At 44.0% G+C, this 18,765-nt stretch overlaps 1 protein-coding gene across 1 annotated transcript in view; it reads left to right on the top strand.

Moving 5' to 3' along the window:
* JCAD (junctional cadherin 5 associated) overlaps positions 1-18,765 on the top strand; it is a 54,639-nt gene extending 35,874 nt beyond the window's left edge. The window contains exons 3-4 of the mRNA XM_081097959.1: positions 3,495-7,204; positions 16,763-18,765. Of these exons, the coding sequence (XP_080954085.1) occupies positions 3,495-7,204; positions 16,763-16,797 (3,745 nt within the window). The 3' untranslated portion in view covers positions 16,798-18,765. The remainder of the gene's footprint in view (positions 1-3,494; positions 7,205-16,762) is intronic.

Here is an 18,765-nt window from a genome sequence, read left to right on the forward strand (position 1 = left end):
CAAAGAAATGCAAACTAACACCAATGAGAAGTTATTTTCACGTACTTAATAGTAAAAAAGAAAAGATTGTAATAACCAGAGATGGGAAAGGCTCAGCAAGGTCAGCTGTCCTCTGCACCACCTGAGGGAAGATAAAGGGGAGGGGCTAATCTAAGGTCAGATTTAACAATGGGAATAACATAATGCCCCTGCTCTGCCACTCATTCCTTTTCTAAGGATTCATTCTAAGTAATAATCTGACACATGCTTAGTGTTGTGAACAATAATTTTCCCAAAGTGCTTTAGAATGTAATCTACATAGATGTCCAACAGTGGTTAAGTAAATCATGGACATATGATAGAATACAAATCCATTAAAATTATGCTCTTAAGGAATTTTTCATTACATTGGAAGATGTAAAACAGAGTGGCTAACTGAATGGGCTTTATGATCACACTTCTTGGGTTTGAATTCTTTCCCCCCTCTACTTACAAGCTGTGTGATTTGGGAGAGTGGTTTAATCTCTCTGTGCCTCAGCTTCCTTATATATGTAAAAGGGAAAAATAATGGTGGTTATAGAGTTAATGAAAGAATTCATTTGGCATGTTTTGCAGAGTGCTTGACACAGCATAAATGCCCAATCGATGTTAGACAAATTAACTTTTGTGCCTCAGTTTCCTCCTTTGTAAAATAGGAATGAGGGTAGTCCTACCTCAAAGGAGTGCTGGTGAAGCTTACGTGAGTTTATGTCTACAACACACTTAGTATGAACCTAGAACATAGTAGCAGCTATGTTTAGTTGTTTGTACTACAAGTGGTAAGAAATGTTCTCATAAAACAGATGCCTAGACAGTGGTCGGCAAACTGAGGCTTGCGAGCCACATGTGGCTCTTTGGCCCCTTGAGTGTGGCTCTTCCACAAAATACCGACTTCTGCGCATGGGCCACGAAGTTTCAATCGCACTGTACGTGCGTGCCCACACGTGGTATTTTGTGGAAGAGCCACACTCAGGGGGCCAAAGAGCCGCATGTGGCTTGCAAGCTGCAGTTTGCCGACCACTGGCCTAGTAGAATGCTAAGGTATTTGAAAATCCACAGCCTTGCACACACACAGACTAGAAGATATCAAAATAACTGTCTCTTGGTAGAAAGGTTGTAAGTAGTGTTTGGTAATTTACTTTCCCATATTTTTCCAAAATTTCAACAATGAATACATATTACTTTTATAATTTAAAAAGCAAACAACAGTTTTAGAGTTGAAACTTTTTCTGCTTGACCTATGGTTAATCAAAATAATTGAATGCCTCAAAATTCCTTTCAGTTAATGGTTTTTCTGTATTAAATTCCTAATTTCTGGTGGTTTGTAAGCAGTCACTTAATATTTCTGTACAGTATAATTGTGTTCAGATTTTTTCTTCAGCTGCATTTGAACAGTGATCTTATTTTATTTTATTTATTTTTTAATCCTCACCCAAGGATATTTTCCCATTGATTTTTAGGGAGAATGGAAGAGAGAGGGAAAGACAGAGAGAAGTATCGACGTGAGAGAAACACATTGATTGGTTGCCTCCTGCATGAGTCCCGACAAGGGCCAGGGCCAGAGAGGAGCCTACAACCTAGGTATGTGCCCTTGACCGGAATCCAACCCGGGACCCTTTGGTCTGCAGGCCAACACTTTATTCACTGAGCCAAACCGGCTAGGGCTGAACTGTGTTTTTAAACTTTGGATGCATGGTAGACTCATTTGAGGAGATAGTAAAATATACTGGTCTTGGACTCCTCACTAAACTGATTCGATCCAAATATAAGGGAGTGGGCCCTGGGCATTGACAGTTTTCAAAGGCTCACAAGGAAATTCTAATGTACAGCCAGGCGGTGAACAGCAACCTGGAGCTAGGCTGGCATTTATGCCAGACTGTGCTACCATTTCCTGCCTGGTAGATAGTTCTGCCCATGAACAGAGCCCCCTCTTCGTCTCAGAGTCAGCCCTGGAAGTATTTCTCACATGTTTGAAGGAAAGGCTCCCCTGGAGTGCTTGTTAAAAATATTTGGTTGAAGCATCATCCTGTACACCAGAAGGTTGTGGGTTCAATTCCAGTTCAGGTCACATGCCTAGGTTGCAGATTTAATCCCTGGTCAGGGCGCATATAGGAGGCAACTGATAGATATTTCTTTTTCATATTGATGCTTTGCTCTCCCTTGTTTTCTCTCTCTAAAAGTCAATGAAAACATATCCTCCAATAAGGATTTTAAAATACACACCGCCGCCTGAATCCTAACCTGTTGACTTCCAGGGGGAGAGACTTGGTAATGTGTGTCTTTACTGAGCCCACATGAGGAAAGTGTGGGAACTGATCTAGAGCCGTGGTTCTGTCTCAGCCACGCACTGGGAATCCCTGGGGGACCTGGAAAAACGCTGATGCCCAGTCCCCCTCAGGCCTCCACCATTCTAACGTGGTGGAGCTGGGATACTGCCTCAGAAGCTATGATGTCCCTCCAGAATCTAACACACAGTCATGGTTGACAACCACAAGCAGTGATGATTCTCAGAGTGGGGTGCTGGGACCAACAGCGCCAGCATCACCTGGGGCCCATTAGAAATGATCACTATGGTCCACATATGAGGGAGAGCATGTGGTGTCTGCCTTTTTCTAACTAATTTCACTTAGCATTATACCCTCAAGATTCATTCATGTTGTCCCAAATGAAACATTTTCTTTTTCTTTTATGGCTCAGTAGTATTCCAATGTTTCTATATACAAACAAGAGAAAACAAAAACCAACTGATAGATACAGAGAACAGGTCTGTGGTTACCAGAAGAGAAGAGGGTTGGGGGTGAGCCAAAGGTGGGAAGGGGATCAATCAATTATATGGCGATGGATAGTGATTAAACTTTTGGAAGTGATAGCTTTGTAGTGTATATAGATGTCAAATTATAATGTTATACACCTGAAACTTAAATAATAATTAAAAATGTACCTTGTGGCACCTCATCAGGCCTGCTAAATCAGAAACTGAGGATGGGACTCAGAAGCTTGTGTCTTAGTAACCCTCTTGGATTCCTGTTACACATTGAAGTTTAAGAACCACTGCGACAGGGTGGGGCTGTAAAGAGCAGGTTCTCAGACTTGTTCACCCAGAACTCAGTGGTCTGGACTGAGCTGGGAATGGACTCCCAGTGGCCCAAGACCACACTTGAGAATCAATGCCCTCAGGTTTATCCTTATTCCCTTGGGCATTCAAAGTTATAAGGGCCTTGACATCTTTCAAGTATAACCAGTGTCCTGATGTCTGTGGGCAGCCTGTTGCTGTCATTCCTAGGCCCTTGGATGGCAAAACATGTGACTGCCTTCCAGCCGTAATTAGTGGGATGTGTTTTCTTTCAAGTTGACAAGTACTCGAGCGGGGAATCTATTTTTCAAAAGTACTGTTCCACATTTGACTTGGATCACCAGTCACAGAAGCAGTGTGTGCTTCCTCCCTTGGTGTAACTTCCATGCCTCTTATTTTATAGGTTTTATCATCAACCCAGGCTGGCGTGGTCCTCTCAGCACCAAAGTGGTCACAACCATGCCTATTGGAGAAGAGGACAGGAGGTCGGTGGCTTGCTGGCGCCGAGAGACCGAGAAGACCTGGAGGTCAGAGAAGTGGCCCAAGCCCACAGTCTGCCCATCCACATGAGAGAGGGTTCATGGGAAGTTGGAGGAAGGACAGAGAATGTGATGAAGAAGGTGGTTTGGGAAGAAGAGCTGAGAATGGGGGGCCCTGACAAGTGGCAGAATGTAAGCCTGGAAAGCTGGAACCAGACAAGGAAATTAGGAAGACAGATGTCTGATGGTGATGGGGAGAAACTGTTTCAAGATCTGTACCCATTCATGCGAGGAGAACAGGTGTTGAATTCTCAAAGCAAAGGGAAATCCCAGTCATTGCCTAGAGTTCTCTCCCCTAAGAGCCTGAGTTGCATGGAAATTCCGTTAAGTGATGGGTATTTACCAGATGTTTCTAGAATGCCATTTTACCCTCCAGATTGTGCACCGAATTTGGAATCCACAAGGAACCCTGAGAAGGGTGGCTCCTCTATCCCCTTACCATGGCCAAAATTTGGGCGACCCCTCAAGCCTCCCTCCTATGACTCCCACCAGCACTCCAGGGCAGGAGTGGAAAACAGCGACCATCTGGACAGCCAACAGGCAGACCTGAGTGTTTCCTACAGGCAGGAGGTCTGCCTGCCCGACTCTGGTTTGGAGCCTCCAGTGTACGTGCCTCCACCATCGTATAGGTCACCACCCCAGCACATCACAAACCCCTATGCGGAGGATGTGGCCCCCAGGCATGTGTATGATGGTCGCCGTCATCCAATTGAGGAGGCTGCTGCCAGCTTTCAGCTTCCTTCTGGTTCCCTTGGGACTGGAAATGAGTTCCTGAAACAGCCCCATCCCATCACTGCTTACGATGGCTCTGTTCAGTATATTCCCTTTGACGATCCACGGATCCGACATATTAAACTGGCCCAACCCCAGGGTTTCTGTGACAAAACAAAGGTAGATGGGAAATTGTATAGCTCTGGTCCAGTCTCTACCCCAGAGCCAGCTCATGGAAGCATGCATCATGATGGTGCCGTTTTAAACCCACAGAGCATCATGCCCGCATCAGAGAGAGAGAGAGGCTCTGTCCTTGCCGATCCCAGTCCCCCGTGGCTGTGGGGCCAGCTCCCCAGGGATGGAGAAAATGGTGGCTTTCCTGACCAGAGAGACCACTGTGTTATGAGAGGACAGTGGCCTGATGTGAGAGGCAGCCAACATGGACAAGCAGAAAGCCAAGTCTCCTCCCCAAACCCACAGGGCGAGAGTACCTGTGAAACCCAAACCAAGCTCAAAAAGTTTGAAACTGGGATTAAGACCAAGAAAAGTTCAAAGAAAAAAATGAACGAGACGATATTTTGTTTGGTTTCTATCCCAGTGAAATCAGAATCACATCTGCCAGATATAGATAGGAACAACAATGACTTAAAACAGAGTGCTGATAAGAAGCATGGGCTTGATAAGAGCCCAGCTCTGCAAGAACAAAGTCTGCTGAGCATGTCTTCCACCGACCTGGAGCTGCAAGCTCTCACAGGAAGCATGGCTGGGAGAACAGAGTTTCAAAAACAAGATCTGGGGGGACCAGAAGAAGACAAACAAACAGATGACCTCAGATTCATTCACCCCATGAAACACAGAGTACTCCAGTATTCTGGCTCGTGGCCAGGGCACCAGTACAAAGATCAGCAAACACAAACCACTTTCACGGAAGAATCCAAAAGCCCGCAGCCCCTCCCTGCTAAGTCAGGAGGGTCACCTAATGCAGTGCTGACTCCAAATTTTCTGGACCCTCCTGCCTCCGAAGCTCAGATGCGCACAACATTAGCTTCCAGTGACCAGAACCAGAAGCCAAATGTTCATCATCTAAAAGGTCAAGTGTCCCTCAACCCTTCTAGCTACAGTGCTTTTTCAAGGACTTCCTTACTCAGAAACCAGGCACCTATGCCAACAGTGGGCCAGAGTCAGCCCTGCATGGATGACCGTGGACGTGGACCCAGTCCTGTGCCCAGAGGCGAGGTGGTGAAGGGGGCAACCACCGGTCCATGCAATAGTCAACAGCTGTTTGGTCAATTTCTTTTAAAGCCAGTTAGCCGTCGTCCATGGGATTTGATAAGTCAGTTAGAAAGTTTTAATAAGGAGCTTCAGGAAGAGGAAGAGAGCAGTCAGAGCAGCAGTAGCATTGAGAGCAGTGAGACAGGATGGCAGCCAGAAGGCCATGCTGGCTGCACACTCAGGAATCTGGGCTTCACTGGGGAGAGCCAGGAAAGAAGAGGGAAGGAACCGCCAAGGGGGGTGATGTCGGAGGAGCCTGTGTTTAGGTCGGGAAGAGTTAAGAGTAAGTCTGAGAGTTGGAGTGAGGAGCAGAAGCCTGCCACCTGCCACCAGGGTGCTCGTCCTCAGTGCCTGGGCCCCTTGCAGGTGGAGGACAGCAGAGGTGAAGTGTTGCTGTCAACACGGGGAAGCTTGATTACACAGAGGAGAAACCAAGATGTTGGGACAAGAATAAAAGAGCTAGCAGTCAGCCCAAGACCTGTGAAAAGAATAACATCTTCTAGGTCACGTGATACTGTGTCCTCATCTGCTTCAGCTGAACTGAGAGAGCCCCAGGAAGGGCAGGAGCGCCTCAGTGCTGTAAAGTCTGTGGAGCCCAGCCAAGCAGCCCCTCCCACACCTGGTGATGGGGAGGAGAGGAGCATGGTGGGCCCGCTCTCTCTTGCCAGCAAACCTTTCGGACTCTCGGTACCAGACTTGAGGTCCGTGGGGCTGACTCCAGCACAAGAGTGGAGTGCCAGTAAGTTAGATGGGTCTTCAGGTGACAAGAGTGCAATAGAAATCCCCCCAAATGAGTCCCTTCAAATGAGGGCTGCGAGGATACTGGGCATCGAGGTGGCCGTGGAGTCCCTGTTGCCAGGCGCCAGGAGAACAGGACATAACCAGCCCTCTGAGCCTGATGGCAGTGCCCGAAGGTTGGTGTCTCCTAGGGAGGAACCAGTGTCCAGTCCAGCACAGCCGGATGAGCCCACAGTTTCCAATGATGCCTTTTATGGCAGGAGAAAGTGTGGCTGGACCAAAAGCCCTCTGTTCGTAGGGGAAAGGGACAGTGCCCCGCAGGCTCCAAGGACTTCTGAACTCTCTGGTGCGGACAGGGTCGTCCCCAGCAAGGCCACTGACCCAGAGTCTCAGCCCAGTGACTTGGAGTCCTTCAATCACAAGGGCGTGGGGACAGAACCACCCTTCAGGTCCACTTTGTTCCATTTTATAGAAAGGGCTCCAAGTGTGGCAGGCTCAGAAAAGAGGCTCAGAAGTACTTCCAGAGTGATTGAAAGTTTACAAGAGAAACTGGCTTCCCCCCCCAGGCGAGCCGACACTGACCGCTTGATGAGGATGAAAGAGGTGAGCTCCATGTCTCGGATGAGGCTCCTGAGCTCCCGGAGCACTGACTCCGTGGAGGATGCTGAGGAACTGAAGGCTGAGAGGGGCCCAGGAGCTCAGCCAAGAGGCCTGGTGTCTCTGACCACTGGGGACCTGGCCCGGAAGGTGGGAAATACATTCTCTATCTCCAAGAGCGCACTTTCCCTGGAAGAAAATGGGCATCTGGAACCAGGAAGGGAGAAGAACTTGGATCGGGACTTCTGGTGCCCAGGTGAGGAGTCAGGCAAGTGGCAGGTGTGTGTTTGTTTGTTTTTTAATTCTCACAGGAGGATATGTTTAGAGAGAGGAAGAGAGAGAGAAACATTGGTGTGGGAGAGAAACACCGATGGAAGTGTCACTTGGTTGCCTCCTACACATGCCCTGACCAGAGATGGAACCCGCAACCCTTTTGGTGTACGGGCTGATGCTCCACCCAACTGAGCCACCCGGGCAGGGCAGGCATTCAGTATTAACTTGGAATCCTCGGAGCATGAAAAAAATACTAGGTTGATGGATAATGAAAATTTGCATATTCAGAAAAGATCAAATTGACCCTGAAAATTATTATACCAGAAGATTTTACAAAATATTATCTAGAAGTTTCCTGAAAAATCAAGATCTTGTAGTATATTTTAAATGACTGTCTTTATAGAAATTTCATAAACTACTATATCAAATTATCCATATAAACAACATACTGGGCCCCTTACTGTGATAGGTGAGTCAATAAAGTATTCTAAAGTTGGTGCAGACACCTTGAAAAATCGTATAAGAGACCATAGCATTTGTGGTCTATACTCTCTCCTAAAATAATAGGCATTCACCCAAATAATCCTCATTGTTCTTTATTAACCTTGAAAGAAAAGATATGCAAAGTTGATTAAATAAACTACTGACCCACATTTCACCTTCCAAATTCCTTGCCCTTCTTCCCATTTTTATCTGTTTTCACTACCACACCATTTATGAAACTTTAGTAAAATTCACAGTTTTCACTTTCTCAACACCCACTCCTAAAAGTCCACTCATTAACTCTGTTTCTTTAAAGGCCCCTAAGTTCTGATTTTGAAATCCCAGGCGACCCAGTTTGGGCAACAGCATTCTGCAGGCGTTTGGGCCTCTCCATCCTTTCACCTTAAGGTATCTTGAGAGCCTTCTCTGTTTCATAAAGCCAGGGCAGGTCCCCAATGACAGCAACAGTGATTTTCCTCAAACACAATTTCATCATCTCAACTATGACACAAACAGAACAGGAGAACCCTTGGCATTGCTGTTTCAGACACTTTCTTCAGGAGCTGGGGATTATCAATTATGTATTTTAAAATGATCAGATGAGTTGAGGTAGTTATCCAAAGGTCTGCATTATAAACCACAGACTTGGAGAACCTTAACTCATTAATTCAGACCTTTTCACAGTAAGCTGAAACTGTGTCCCCTGAGATGAGTGTTACCCCACTACCCTAGGACCCCAATCTGACCTCCTGAGCCAGGCCCCTCCTCCTTCCAGTTTGCCCCAGCAGGGTGGTTCCCCACCCTGCTTCTCTGTTTTTTATTTTGAAATCCAAGGGTGTATTTATTTATTTACTTTTCCATAAGGAGAAAAGTTCCATCTAAACATCTCCCTTTTCAGAGTTCAAAATGTCAGTATTTCTTTCAGCTTCTTCTTGTTTTGAAATAGGTTTGAACCTTGTGGTGATTCTTATTTATTTAATTTACCCATTTTCCCACTCTCCCATCCCCTTTGTCAACCATCAGCTTGTTTTCTATATCTGTAGGACTGTCTCTGTTTTGTTTTCGGTATTCATTGGGTTTTTTTGTGTGTGTATTTTTTATAGTATTACTAGAGGCCCGGTGCACAAAAATTTGTGCACTCGGGTGGGGGGGGTAGGTCCCTCAGCCCGGCCTGTGCCCTCTCGCAGTCTGGGACCCTCGGGAGATAACGACCTGCTGGCTTAGGCCTGCTCCCAGGTGGCAGAGGGCAGGCCCAATCCCTAGGTACAGCCCCTGGTCGGGCTCAGAGCAGGGCCGATTGGGGAGTTGGGGCACAGCCCCGTCATGCACAGAGCAGGGCAGATTGGAGGTTGTGATGACACCCTCAGTCATGCTCAGGGTAGGGCCGATTTGGGGGTTGGGGCACCATCCCCTGTCACACTCAGGGCAGGGTCGATGGGGAGGTTGTGTCTCTGCCCCGTCACACACAGGGCAGGGCCCGTGGGGGGGGGGGGTAGCTCCCCCCTATCAGGCACAGAGCAGGGCTGCTCAGGGGGTTGGGACCCCGCCCCCTGTGACACACAGAGCCGCAGGGCGATCAGGGGGTTTGGGCGCTGCCCCCTGTCATGCTGATCCCGGTGCCGGGAGGCATATTACCCTTTTACTATATAGGGTAGAGGCCTGGTGCATGGGTGGGGGCCGGCTGGTTTGCCCTGAAGGGTGTCCTGGATCAGGGTGGGGGTCCCCACTGGGGTGCCTGGCCAGTCTGGGTGAGGGGCTGAGGGCTGTTTTCAGTCTGGGAGTGACTGAAGTTCCCAACCGCTCCTTTTTTTCTTTTTTCTTTTTTTATTCTGGGCCAGCTTTACCTTGAGGCTTGGCTCCAGCTCTTAGGCCTCTGCGCTGCTGAAAGTAGGTTTCTGGCCTTTGCTTACAATGTTGCGAGTCCGGCGGTATTCGTTACAATGTTTCTTAAACTGCAGGCTCAGAGGCCTGCAGCCACAGGCGGGGAACGTTGGTTTCCTCTGTCACTGAGGCAAGCAAGCCTCATGTTAGTTTCAAGCTGCCTGGCTGCCGGCCGCCATCTTTGCTGACAGTTAATTTGCATATTGCCCTGATTAGCCAATGAAAAGGGTAGCAGTCGTACACCAATTACCATGTTTCTCTTTTATTAGTATAGATTTTTCTTTTTTTTTAAATTAAATCTTTATTGTTCAGATTATTACAGTTGTTCCTCTTTTTTCCCCTCCTCCACCTGGTTCCCACCTCACCCTCTGCCCTCACCCCCACCCCCCACTGTCCTCATCCAAAGGTGCACGATTTTTGTCCAGTCTCTTCCCTCATCCCCCACACCCTTTCCCCCCACCCCCCGCAAGAATAGTCAGTCCACTCCCTTTCAATGCCCCTGATTCTATTATAATCACTAGTTCATTCTGTTCATCAGATTATTTATTCACTTGATTCTTAGATTCACTTGTTGATAGATGCATATTTGTTGTTCATAATTTGTATCTTTACCTTTTTCTTCCTCTTCCTCTTCTTAAAGGATACCTTTCAGCATTTCATATAATACTGGTTTGGTGGTGATGAACTCCTTTAGCTTTTCCTTATATGTGAAGCTCTTTATCTGACCTTCAATTCTGAATGATAGCTTTGCTGGATAAAGTAATCTTGGTTGTAGGTTCTTGGCATTCATCACTTTGAATATTTCTTGCCACTCCCTTCTGGCCTGCAAAGTTTCTGTTGAGAAATCAGCTGACAGTCGTATGGGTACTCCCTTGTAGGTAACTGAGTTTCTTTCTCTTGCTGCTTTTAAGATTTGTCTCTTTGTCTTTTGCTCTTGGCATTTTAATTATGATGTGTCTTGGTGTGGTCCTCTTTGGATTCCTTTTGTTTGGGGTTCTCTGTGCATCCTGGACTTGTAAGTCTATTTCTTTCACCAGGTAGGGGAAGTTTTCTGTCATTATTTCTTCAAATAGGTTTTCAATATTTTGCTCTCTCTCTTCTTCTGGCACCCCTATAATTTGGATGTTGGTATGCTTGACGCTGTCCCAGAGGCTCCTTACACTATCTTCGTATTTTTGGATTCTTTTTTCATTTTGCTTTTCCAGTTGGGTGCTTTTTGCTTCTTCATATTTCAAATCTTTGACTTGATTCTTGCGATCCTCTAGTCTGCTGTTGGAACTCTGCATAATATCCTTTATTTCAGTCAGTGTATGCTTAATTTCCAGTTGGTCCTTATCATAACCTCAAGGGTCTCACTAGGTTACTTAAGGGTCTCACTACATTTATCGGCGGTTTCTAGAAAGTTCTTGAAAAACCTTAAAAGTGTGGTTTTGAACTATATCCAGTCGTTTCCTTTCCTCCATTTCTGTCATTTGTGACCTGTTTCTTTGTCTCCGCATTTTTTATGCTTCCCTGTGTTGATAGAGTGGCTTTCTGTGCTAGGTGTCCTATAGGGCCCAGTGGCTCAGCCTCCCCAATTACCTGAGGTGGACACTCTTGGTGCACCCCTTTGTGGGCTTTGTGCACAGTCTTGTAGTTAAGCCTTGATTGTTGTAGTATCACTGGGAGGAATTGACCTCCAGGCCAATTGGCTGTGAGAATCAGCTGTGTCTATGGTGGGAGAACTTCTGTGCTGAAGACACCCTTATGAAGCAAGACTTGCTTCAGTGGGGCTTTGGTGCTCACTGAGTCTGCCCCCTGAGTGTATCCCTTAGGGATCTGAGGAGTTGTAATTGGATGGTCCCACTCTGACCACTGGGTACACTGGCTTTTGGATCTAAGGAGGTGCTAATTTAGCTTCTTCCTGAGGCAACCCAGCAGGAGCTACGAAGAGATCTGCAGATTCCCCTTCCTTGTTTGGGGTTTGGAGGTGCCCAAATGAGGAGTATTCATTTGTTTTTGTTGTTGTTATTTTTAGATTTCACATGCAAATGAAATAATATGGTATTTGTCTTTCTCTATCTGACTTATTTCATTTAGCATAATACCATCTAGGTCCATGCATGCTGTCACAATGGCAATATTTTATTCTTTTCTATTGCTGAGTAATATTCCATTGTATATATGTACCACAACTTTTTTATCCATTTATCTATCAATTGGTTGCTTCCATATCTTGGCTACCATAAATAATACTGCAGTAAACATAGGGTTGCACATATCTTTTTGAATTAGTGTTTTTGTTTTCCTCAGATAAATACTCAGAAGTGGAGTTGTTGGGTCATATTGCAGCTCTAATTTTAATTTTTTTAAGAACCTCCATACTGTTTTCCACACTGGCTGCACCAATTTACAATTCCACCAACAGTGCACAAGCATTCCCCTTTCTCCACATCCTTGCCAACACTTGTTGTTTCTTGATCTTTTTTTTAATGGCAACCATTCTAACAGGTGTGAAATGATATCTTGTTGTGATTTTATTTTGCATTTCCTTAATGATTAGTGATGTTGAGCATCTTTTCATATGTCTGTTGGCTATCTGTATGTCCTCATTGGAAAAGTGTCTAGTTAGGTCCTCTACACATTATTTAATTAGATTTTTTTTTTTTTGAGTTAAGTTGTCTGAGTTCCTTATATATTTTGGATACTAACCCCCTGTCAAGTGTATCATTTGTGAATATGTTCTCCCACTCAGTAGGTTGCCTTTTCCTCTTGGTGATGGTTTCCTTTGCTCTGCAAAAACTTTTTAGTTTAATATAGTTTAATGTGTTTACTCTTTCTTTTGTTATCCTTGCCCAAGGAGATAAATCAGAAAATAATATTACTAAGATAAATGTCACATAGTTTACTGCCAGTTTTCTTATAAGAGTTTTATGATTTCAAATCTTATATTTAAGTATTTAAATCATTTTTACTTTTTTAATATGGTGTAAGAAAATGGCCAAAACCGGTTTAGCTCGGTGGATAGAGCGCTGGCCTGCGGACTGAAGGGTCCCAGGTTCGATTCCGGTCAAGGGCATGTACCTTGGTTGCGGGCACATCCCCAGTAGGGAGTGTGCAGGAGGCAGCTGGTCAATGTTTCTCTCTCATCGATGTTTCTAACTCTCTATCTCTCTCCCTTCCTCTCTGTAAAAAATCAATAAAAATATATTAAAAAAAGAAAATGATACAGCCTTATTTTTGCATGTCTCTGTCCAGTTTTCTCAACATAACTTATTGAAAAGACTATCCTTACCCCCTTGTATATCCTTGCCTTCTTTGTCATAATTAACCATATAAGCAAGGATAAAATCCAAGAATTTAAAAGTAGATGGAAAAGATCACTTGTTTCAGTTAGAAGAATCCAAATATTTCTGTCAAACAAAAACATCTACTTGGCGCTTTTTAAATTTTCCCAGAAATGCAGTATGATTCTTAGGAGTGTTAACCAATGTTGCTCTGTGCCTTATACAAAATGCTACATGATTGAAATAACTGATTTGTCATGGCCTTCTTTGACCATCTCATTTGACAAATTTGGTCTTTGCTGAGGACAAGAACTGTTGCCATTATGGTGGAAAAATGTTACATGACCCATTTTGGGGGGTGTGGGGATTTATTAGGCTTCAGCATAATTCCTCCTCTCCTGTTCCCCCCAAAATATGCCCACTCATGTGTAAGTGCTAGGTAAGAAGACATTGTAGCTTTTAAGGTGAGTTTCTTTATCTATAAAATTAGGATGATTTTATCAGTCCTACCTCATCCTGAGAATTATAAGGACTTTAAAATAAGACAAATCCTATTAAAGTAAAACACCTGTTTGTAAAGATTTCTATGTCCCAGTCTATGGCCACATATTACAGGTAGTATTTTATAAGATAAAATTTCTAGTTCAATAAAGCACTCCCTCAATTTTAGCTTACCATTTGACATGTGAATGGGATGGGATAGGTATCTGAAAACAGGTAGATAATGCCAATTTTAATTTTATTCAGCCATTAAAAACACCTCCCCTGTGGCCTCTTTTTTTTTTTTTTTAACCATAGTTACTAACAAGTAGAAGTATTTTTTTCTTCTCTTCTGATGTATTTGTTAATGTATAATAAAATGACCAAAAATCTGAAGGCAGAGAGCAACTTATGATGACAGACAGCTACCCCAGGCATTCTTAAGTAATTGCATAGCAGGACACGACTAGGGAAGATTTCTTACATGTGCCGTGGCCCAGGTGAAACTCCATCGGCCTTTCACGTGATGGCCGTCAGGTCTCAGTATTCAAATTAGTTCTTTGCAGAGATCATATGACTGAGGCAGTAAAATTTTTCACAAATGTTAAATTTTCTCTTCAGTGTTGCTTTACAAATTAGAATAAAGCTTTGTTGCTGGTAAAGTTGGACTTTGTTTTACTTTCGCTAAATTTTATTTTATTATTCATTTATTTTAATCCTCAGTGGAGGACATGCTCATTAATTGATTCTAGAGAAAGGGAAAGGGAGAGAGAGACCAAGAGAGAAACATCATAGTGAGAGAGAAACATCAATTGGCTGCCTCTGGTATACACCCTGCCTGGGACTGAACCTGAAACCTAGGTATGTGCCCTGACTGGGAATTGAACGCGAAACCTCTCAGTGCATGGGTCAGCGCTCCAACCAACTGAACCACATTGGCCAGGGCTTGCTAAGTTCTATTTTGAATGCAAGACTCCTCATCTCTATCCCCACCCCACCCCTGCCTCCATCACCCCAATGTATCAAAACTACTTCACTGCTCCTAAATGCACAGCCCACGCAAATTTAGATTTTGTTATGGAATTTCAAAATGAAATTGTTTATAAGTGCTTCCCCCCCACACCACCTTCCAGAATTTTATTATCTATTTATCTATGTGGTATTATAGTACCTATCATCATGAAGTGTCTTTATCTCAGTTTAAAGATGGGCATTTCAGCTAACATCTTTTCAGTGGGCTTTTGGGGCACTGGCTAAGAAAACAGCAGCTCAAAACTAAGTCAGGGAACAGAATGCTATGTCCACTAGGTGGATTATGTTCCAATTCACAATGTAATCCCAGGCACCGATAGTGTTCCATTAACTTCCATATATCCTCCTAATGTGTGTGTGGAGGAAAGACTGCCTCAGGGCTGCAGTGAGGAAAATCTGGGAAGGTTTGGTGACGCCACATAATGGTATTAGAAGGCTAGACATTAGCACATCTTTAAGGGGTTGGTCACATGTGAAATATCCCCTGGGGCAGGCTTAGTGACTTCTTTTCACCTAAACATTGCCCACAGGAGCCAGGATTCCAGCTCCTCAGAGAACCTCTCTGTTCTCTAGACCTGGCGGCAGTGTGGTAGCCCTGTCGCATGTGGTCCTGAGCACTTGAATGTGGCTCATCCCAACTGAGATGGGCCATACGTGCAAAACACACACCAGAGCTCAAGGCGTAGTACAAAAACAACCTAAAAGTTCTCAGTTTTTATATCAATTACCTGTTTAAATGATATTTGGGGTCTATTTGGTGAAATAAAATATAGCATTAAAATTAATTCCCCCTGTTTCTTTTTATTTGGTTTAACGTGGCTACTGGAAAATGTAAAATAATATTATGTGGCTCATTTTTAATGGACCCAGATGCTTCATGACCTGAGGAAGGGGCTCATGTTCTTCAGAATTCTCTTCCACTCTGTCTTTTGGCCCCTAACTTCAGCAGTGGGGCTCTGGAGTGCAGGCACGTTCTGTGGACGTGTCCCCAAGTACCTGGCCCTGAGGGGCTGGTCAGTGCCCAGGCCTATGTGATTTGAGGCCTCCCAGATGCTCAGCCTCTTCCCCACCTCTCACCAGCTGCAGTGCACCCTTTCCAGAGTCACCATATGTGACCGTCCACCTCATTCTCAGTGGGGAAGAAGACCTCTTTGCTCACAGGCGGTCCCTATCAGAGTCAGCTCCCGGTGAGGCTGGTGCAGCGCAATAGTGGCGCTCAGCTGTTAACATCCTCTCGTCCCACTGGATGGTGTTCTGGGTAAGAAATCAGAAGGCACTGGCTCTTGGGACTCCGCTGGCGTTAGTCCGATGGGCACTTAGTGCAGTGAATCACATTTGAGGAACAGCAAACTCCTCTTCCCAAATGCAAAGACCGCCCTATTGGTTTGCAGTGTCAGAGTCGGAGTGCTCTAGATGCTGTCTCGGTTGTCACAGTGGTGGCTTCATGCAGTAAATATGTTGTAGTTGAGCAGGTGTGAGGAAGAGGTAATGCTGGAGACACTGGAATCTGTGTGGGCTCATAATACAGTTCTCCAGATGACTTGAGAAGTGATTGTAATATTTCTTATAACTATCAAATTGTACCATCCTTCCAGATTTCTTATGTATTCTCTCCTAAAAAGTTAGAAAACCTTTGAGCTGCTGTGGCAGGAATTTCTGACCATAGGAGGCAGATGTGTGAGCTTCAGGTTTGCCTGGACCCAGAGATCTGTGACTCCCAGGTCATCACAGTCAGCATCACCGGCTGCAGCACTAAGAACAGGTTAGGGCTGCTGCTTGCTGTTTTGTTTTTTTTGTGGTGTCCCGTCTGGGAAATCTAGGACATCTGGGCCCAGTTTGGGATTTTCCAGTGTGGGCTACAGAATGGGTCCGTGAGTGGCCCAGACTCATACCTATGTGTGGAAAGGCCCAGAAGATTTGTGCTAACAGGCCTGTGTCTAGCCCTGGGCTGGCTGGTGGCAGTCAGAGGCAGGAGGCCAAACAGTCAGGATTTCAGGGTCCTCAACCTTTCCGGTGACAGCATTCGGTCATGAAGATGCACACAGCAAAGCAAACTTTAATTAGAATTGTAATTTACCAAAAAATTTATATAATCCTTGGTATCAGCCAAGCACACCACTGCTGGTTAACAGGCATCACATTTAAGGTTAGTTATATTTCATTATGAACAGCAGGAAGAGACCATCAAAATATTAAGCAACTCACATTTTTCCATTGGTGATCATACATGTCCTTTTAAAACAGCTTTATGATGATAGTTTTTCACTCAGTGAAAACAAGATTGTTGAAATAGATTTTGCTCCCTAAACATATTTATCTGTGGTCTGAGGATCAAACAGGAAACAGACCAGTTGAATATTCCACTAATTTTCTTTTCTATCTTTTTTTTTTTTTTACAGATTCGTATGACCCTAGCAGAGTGGAGCGGGTGTGACGAGATGCCAGTGAAGTGCATCCACCGTAGTTGCAAATTGAGTGTTCTGTATCAGCTGGAAACTGCTGGCTGCTAGTGCTCTGTGGTACCACTACCCCTGCTACCAGGAGACTCGTCATGCCTTCAGAATCGCTTTGTGGAAGTAAAGAAGTAGTCCATTGAAACTCTCTGTTTTTACAAATGAAGAGTTAATACCTGTGTTTAGAAGAGTCACATGGACTCTCCTGCATGATGGATTTAGCCAAACTGGTAAAATGTTTGGTGTTAATCTGCTTCTGTGACAATTTGAACATGGACAATAGAGTGAATGATTTTTGAAATGACTGTGAATGTCATAAATTCCCTTTCACATCTCCAGGGCCTATGGTCCATGCTCATGTAAAGGAATTTGGGACAGCGTTTCTGCACTTTGAGTTTAGGGGAAATGTGAATGACTATATCTGATCCATTTCTAATCAATTTGGCCTTCTGCTGCTGGAAGTAACTTCACTTCTAAGTAACTTGCCATCAGAGACTAAAAGCAATATCTTTTTAAGTTCCTAAAAGATTAAAACTTACTATAACGTACTAAGAATATTATTTATCTTGTAATGAAACATTTTGCTCGTTTGCAAACATGCCATGTCTGCTTTGCACTCAGTATTATCTATTTTTATTTTCTGTATGGACGTTTAGAATTCTTTATATGAAAAAAAATTGCTGGTTTAAAATAGACCATTTTAACAAAGTAACTATATTTCTTTTTACAAAAATGCTATTTTTCTATGATGTAAACAGTTGTTAGGTGGCAGATTTTTAAGGGAGTTTTATTTTATTTAAGAATCTCTATCCCTTTGTGTGAGAGAGACCCACAGAGGGTTCACATCTGCTTTAAAGCACATATCCCTTACCCACTCACAACTTGGCTATTTTTATTTTATCTTACAAAGAGATCTCAATATAGACATTTTACAGGATTAAATAAACTTTTCACAAAAGTTTTTTTTTTTTTTTTACAAATATAACTATAAGGTTATATGTGAAAATAATCCTCTCAAAACCAGCCAATGTCCACAATTTTTGCTGCCATATCCACTAGAATTACCAAAAAGTGTAGTTTCATTTTTGTATGTCTATGGGGGTCTGCCCTGATACCATGCTTTTCTCCCCCCACCCTTTAAAAATATGTATTTTTATCTAGAATGATCCTTACTTAATCTCTGCATATTTTAAAAATGTGCTAGAGACATATATATGCCATTACAAAAGTATTATGAGGCCTATGTATTCTACTGTGTTTACTATTGCATTATCCTGCACAAAGTTTATGCATTTTTATGCATTTGTCCCTTCTTTCTAAGTAAGGTAGGTATTCTTGTTAGCTAACATTTCCTGAATGGGTTCTTGTCTCCTCCCTGCTTCCCTTTCTCCCTCCCTCCCTTTTCTTCCCTTCCTTCTTTTCCTTTTTCTTTTTCTTTTTCTTTTTCTTTTTCTTTTTCTTTTTAAGGAGAGAGAGAGAGAGAGGGAGAGAGAGAGAGAGAGAGAGAGAGAGAGAGAGAGAGAGAGAGATGGAGAAACATCAATGAGGGAAAAACATCATCAATCAGCTGCCTCCTGCACACCCCCTACTGGGGATCAAGGCCACAACCTGGGAATGTGCCCTGACCGGAATGGAACTGGTGACCCAGCAGTCTCTTAGTTCCTGGTTTGATGCTCAACCGTTAAGCCATACCAGTCAGGGACATGGGGCTTTTTTTCCTTCTTTCCTTTTCTCCCCCCCGCCCCTCCCCCCCCTTTTTTTTTTTTTGAGAAACCACCTGATCTATTTTTAGACATTTCAGATTCCTAAAATGTGAATTGTTGGGTGGTCTACAATTTGGCCCTAAAACAATTCTGACTGGGCTTTCCTGGCCTGTTTTTATCTGTAACATATGATTTTATTTCATAAGAACTTCATGTATTTGGACTGTAATAAACAATACAGGATCT

The sequence above is a fragment of the Myotis nattereri genome, assembly GCF_964212035.1.
Source record: "Myotis nattereri genome assembly, chromosome: 1".
Lineage (NCBI taxonomy): Eukaryota > Metazoa > Chordata > Mammalia > Chiroptera > Vespertilionidae > Myotis > Myotis nattereri.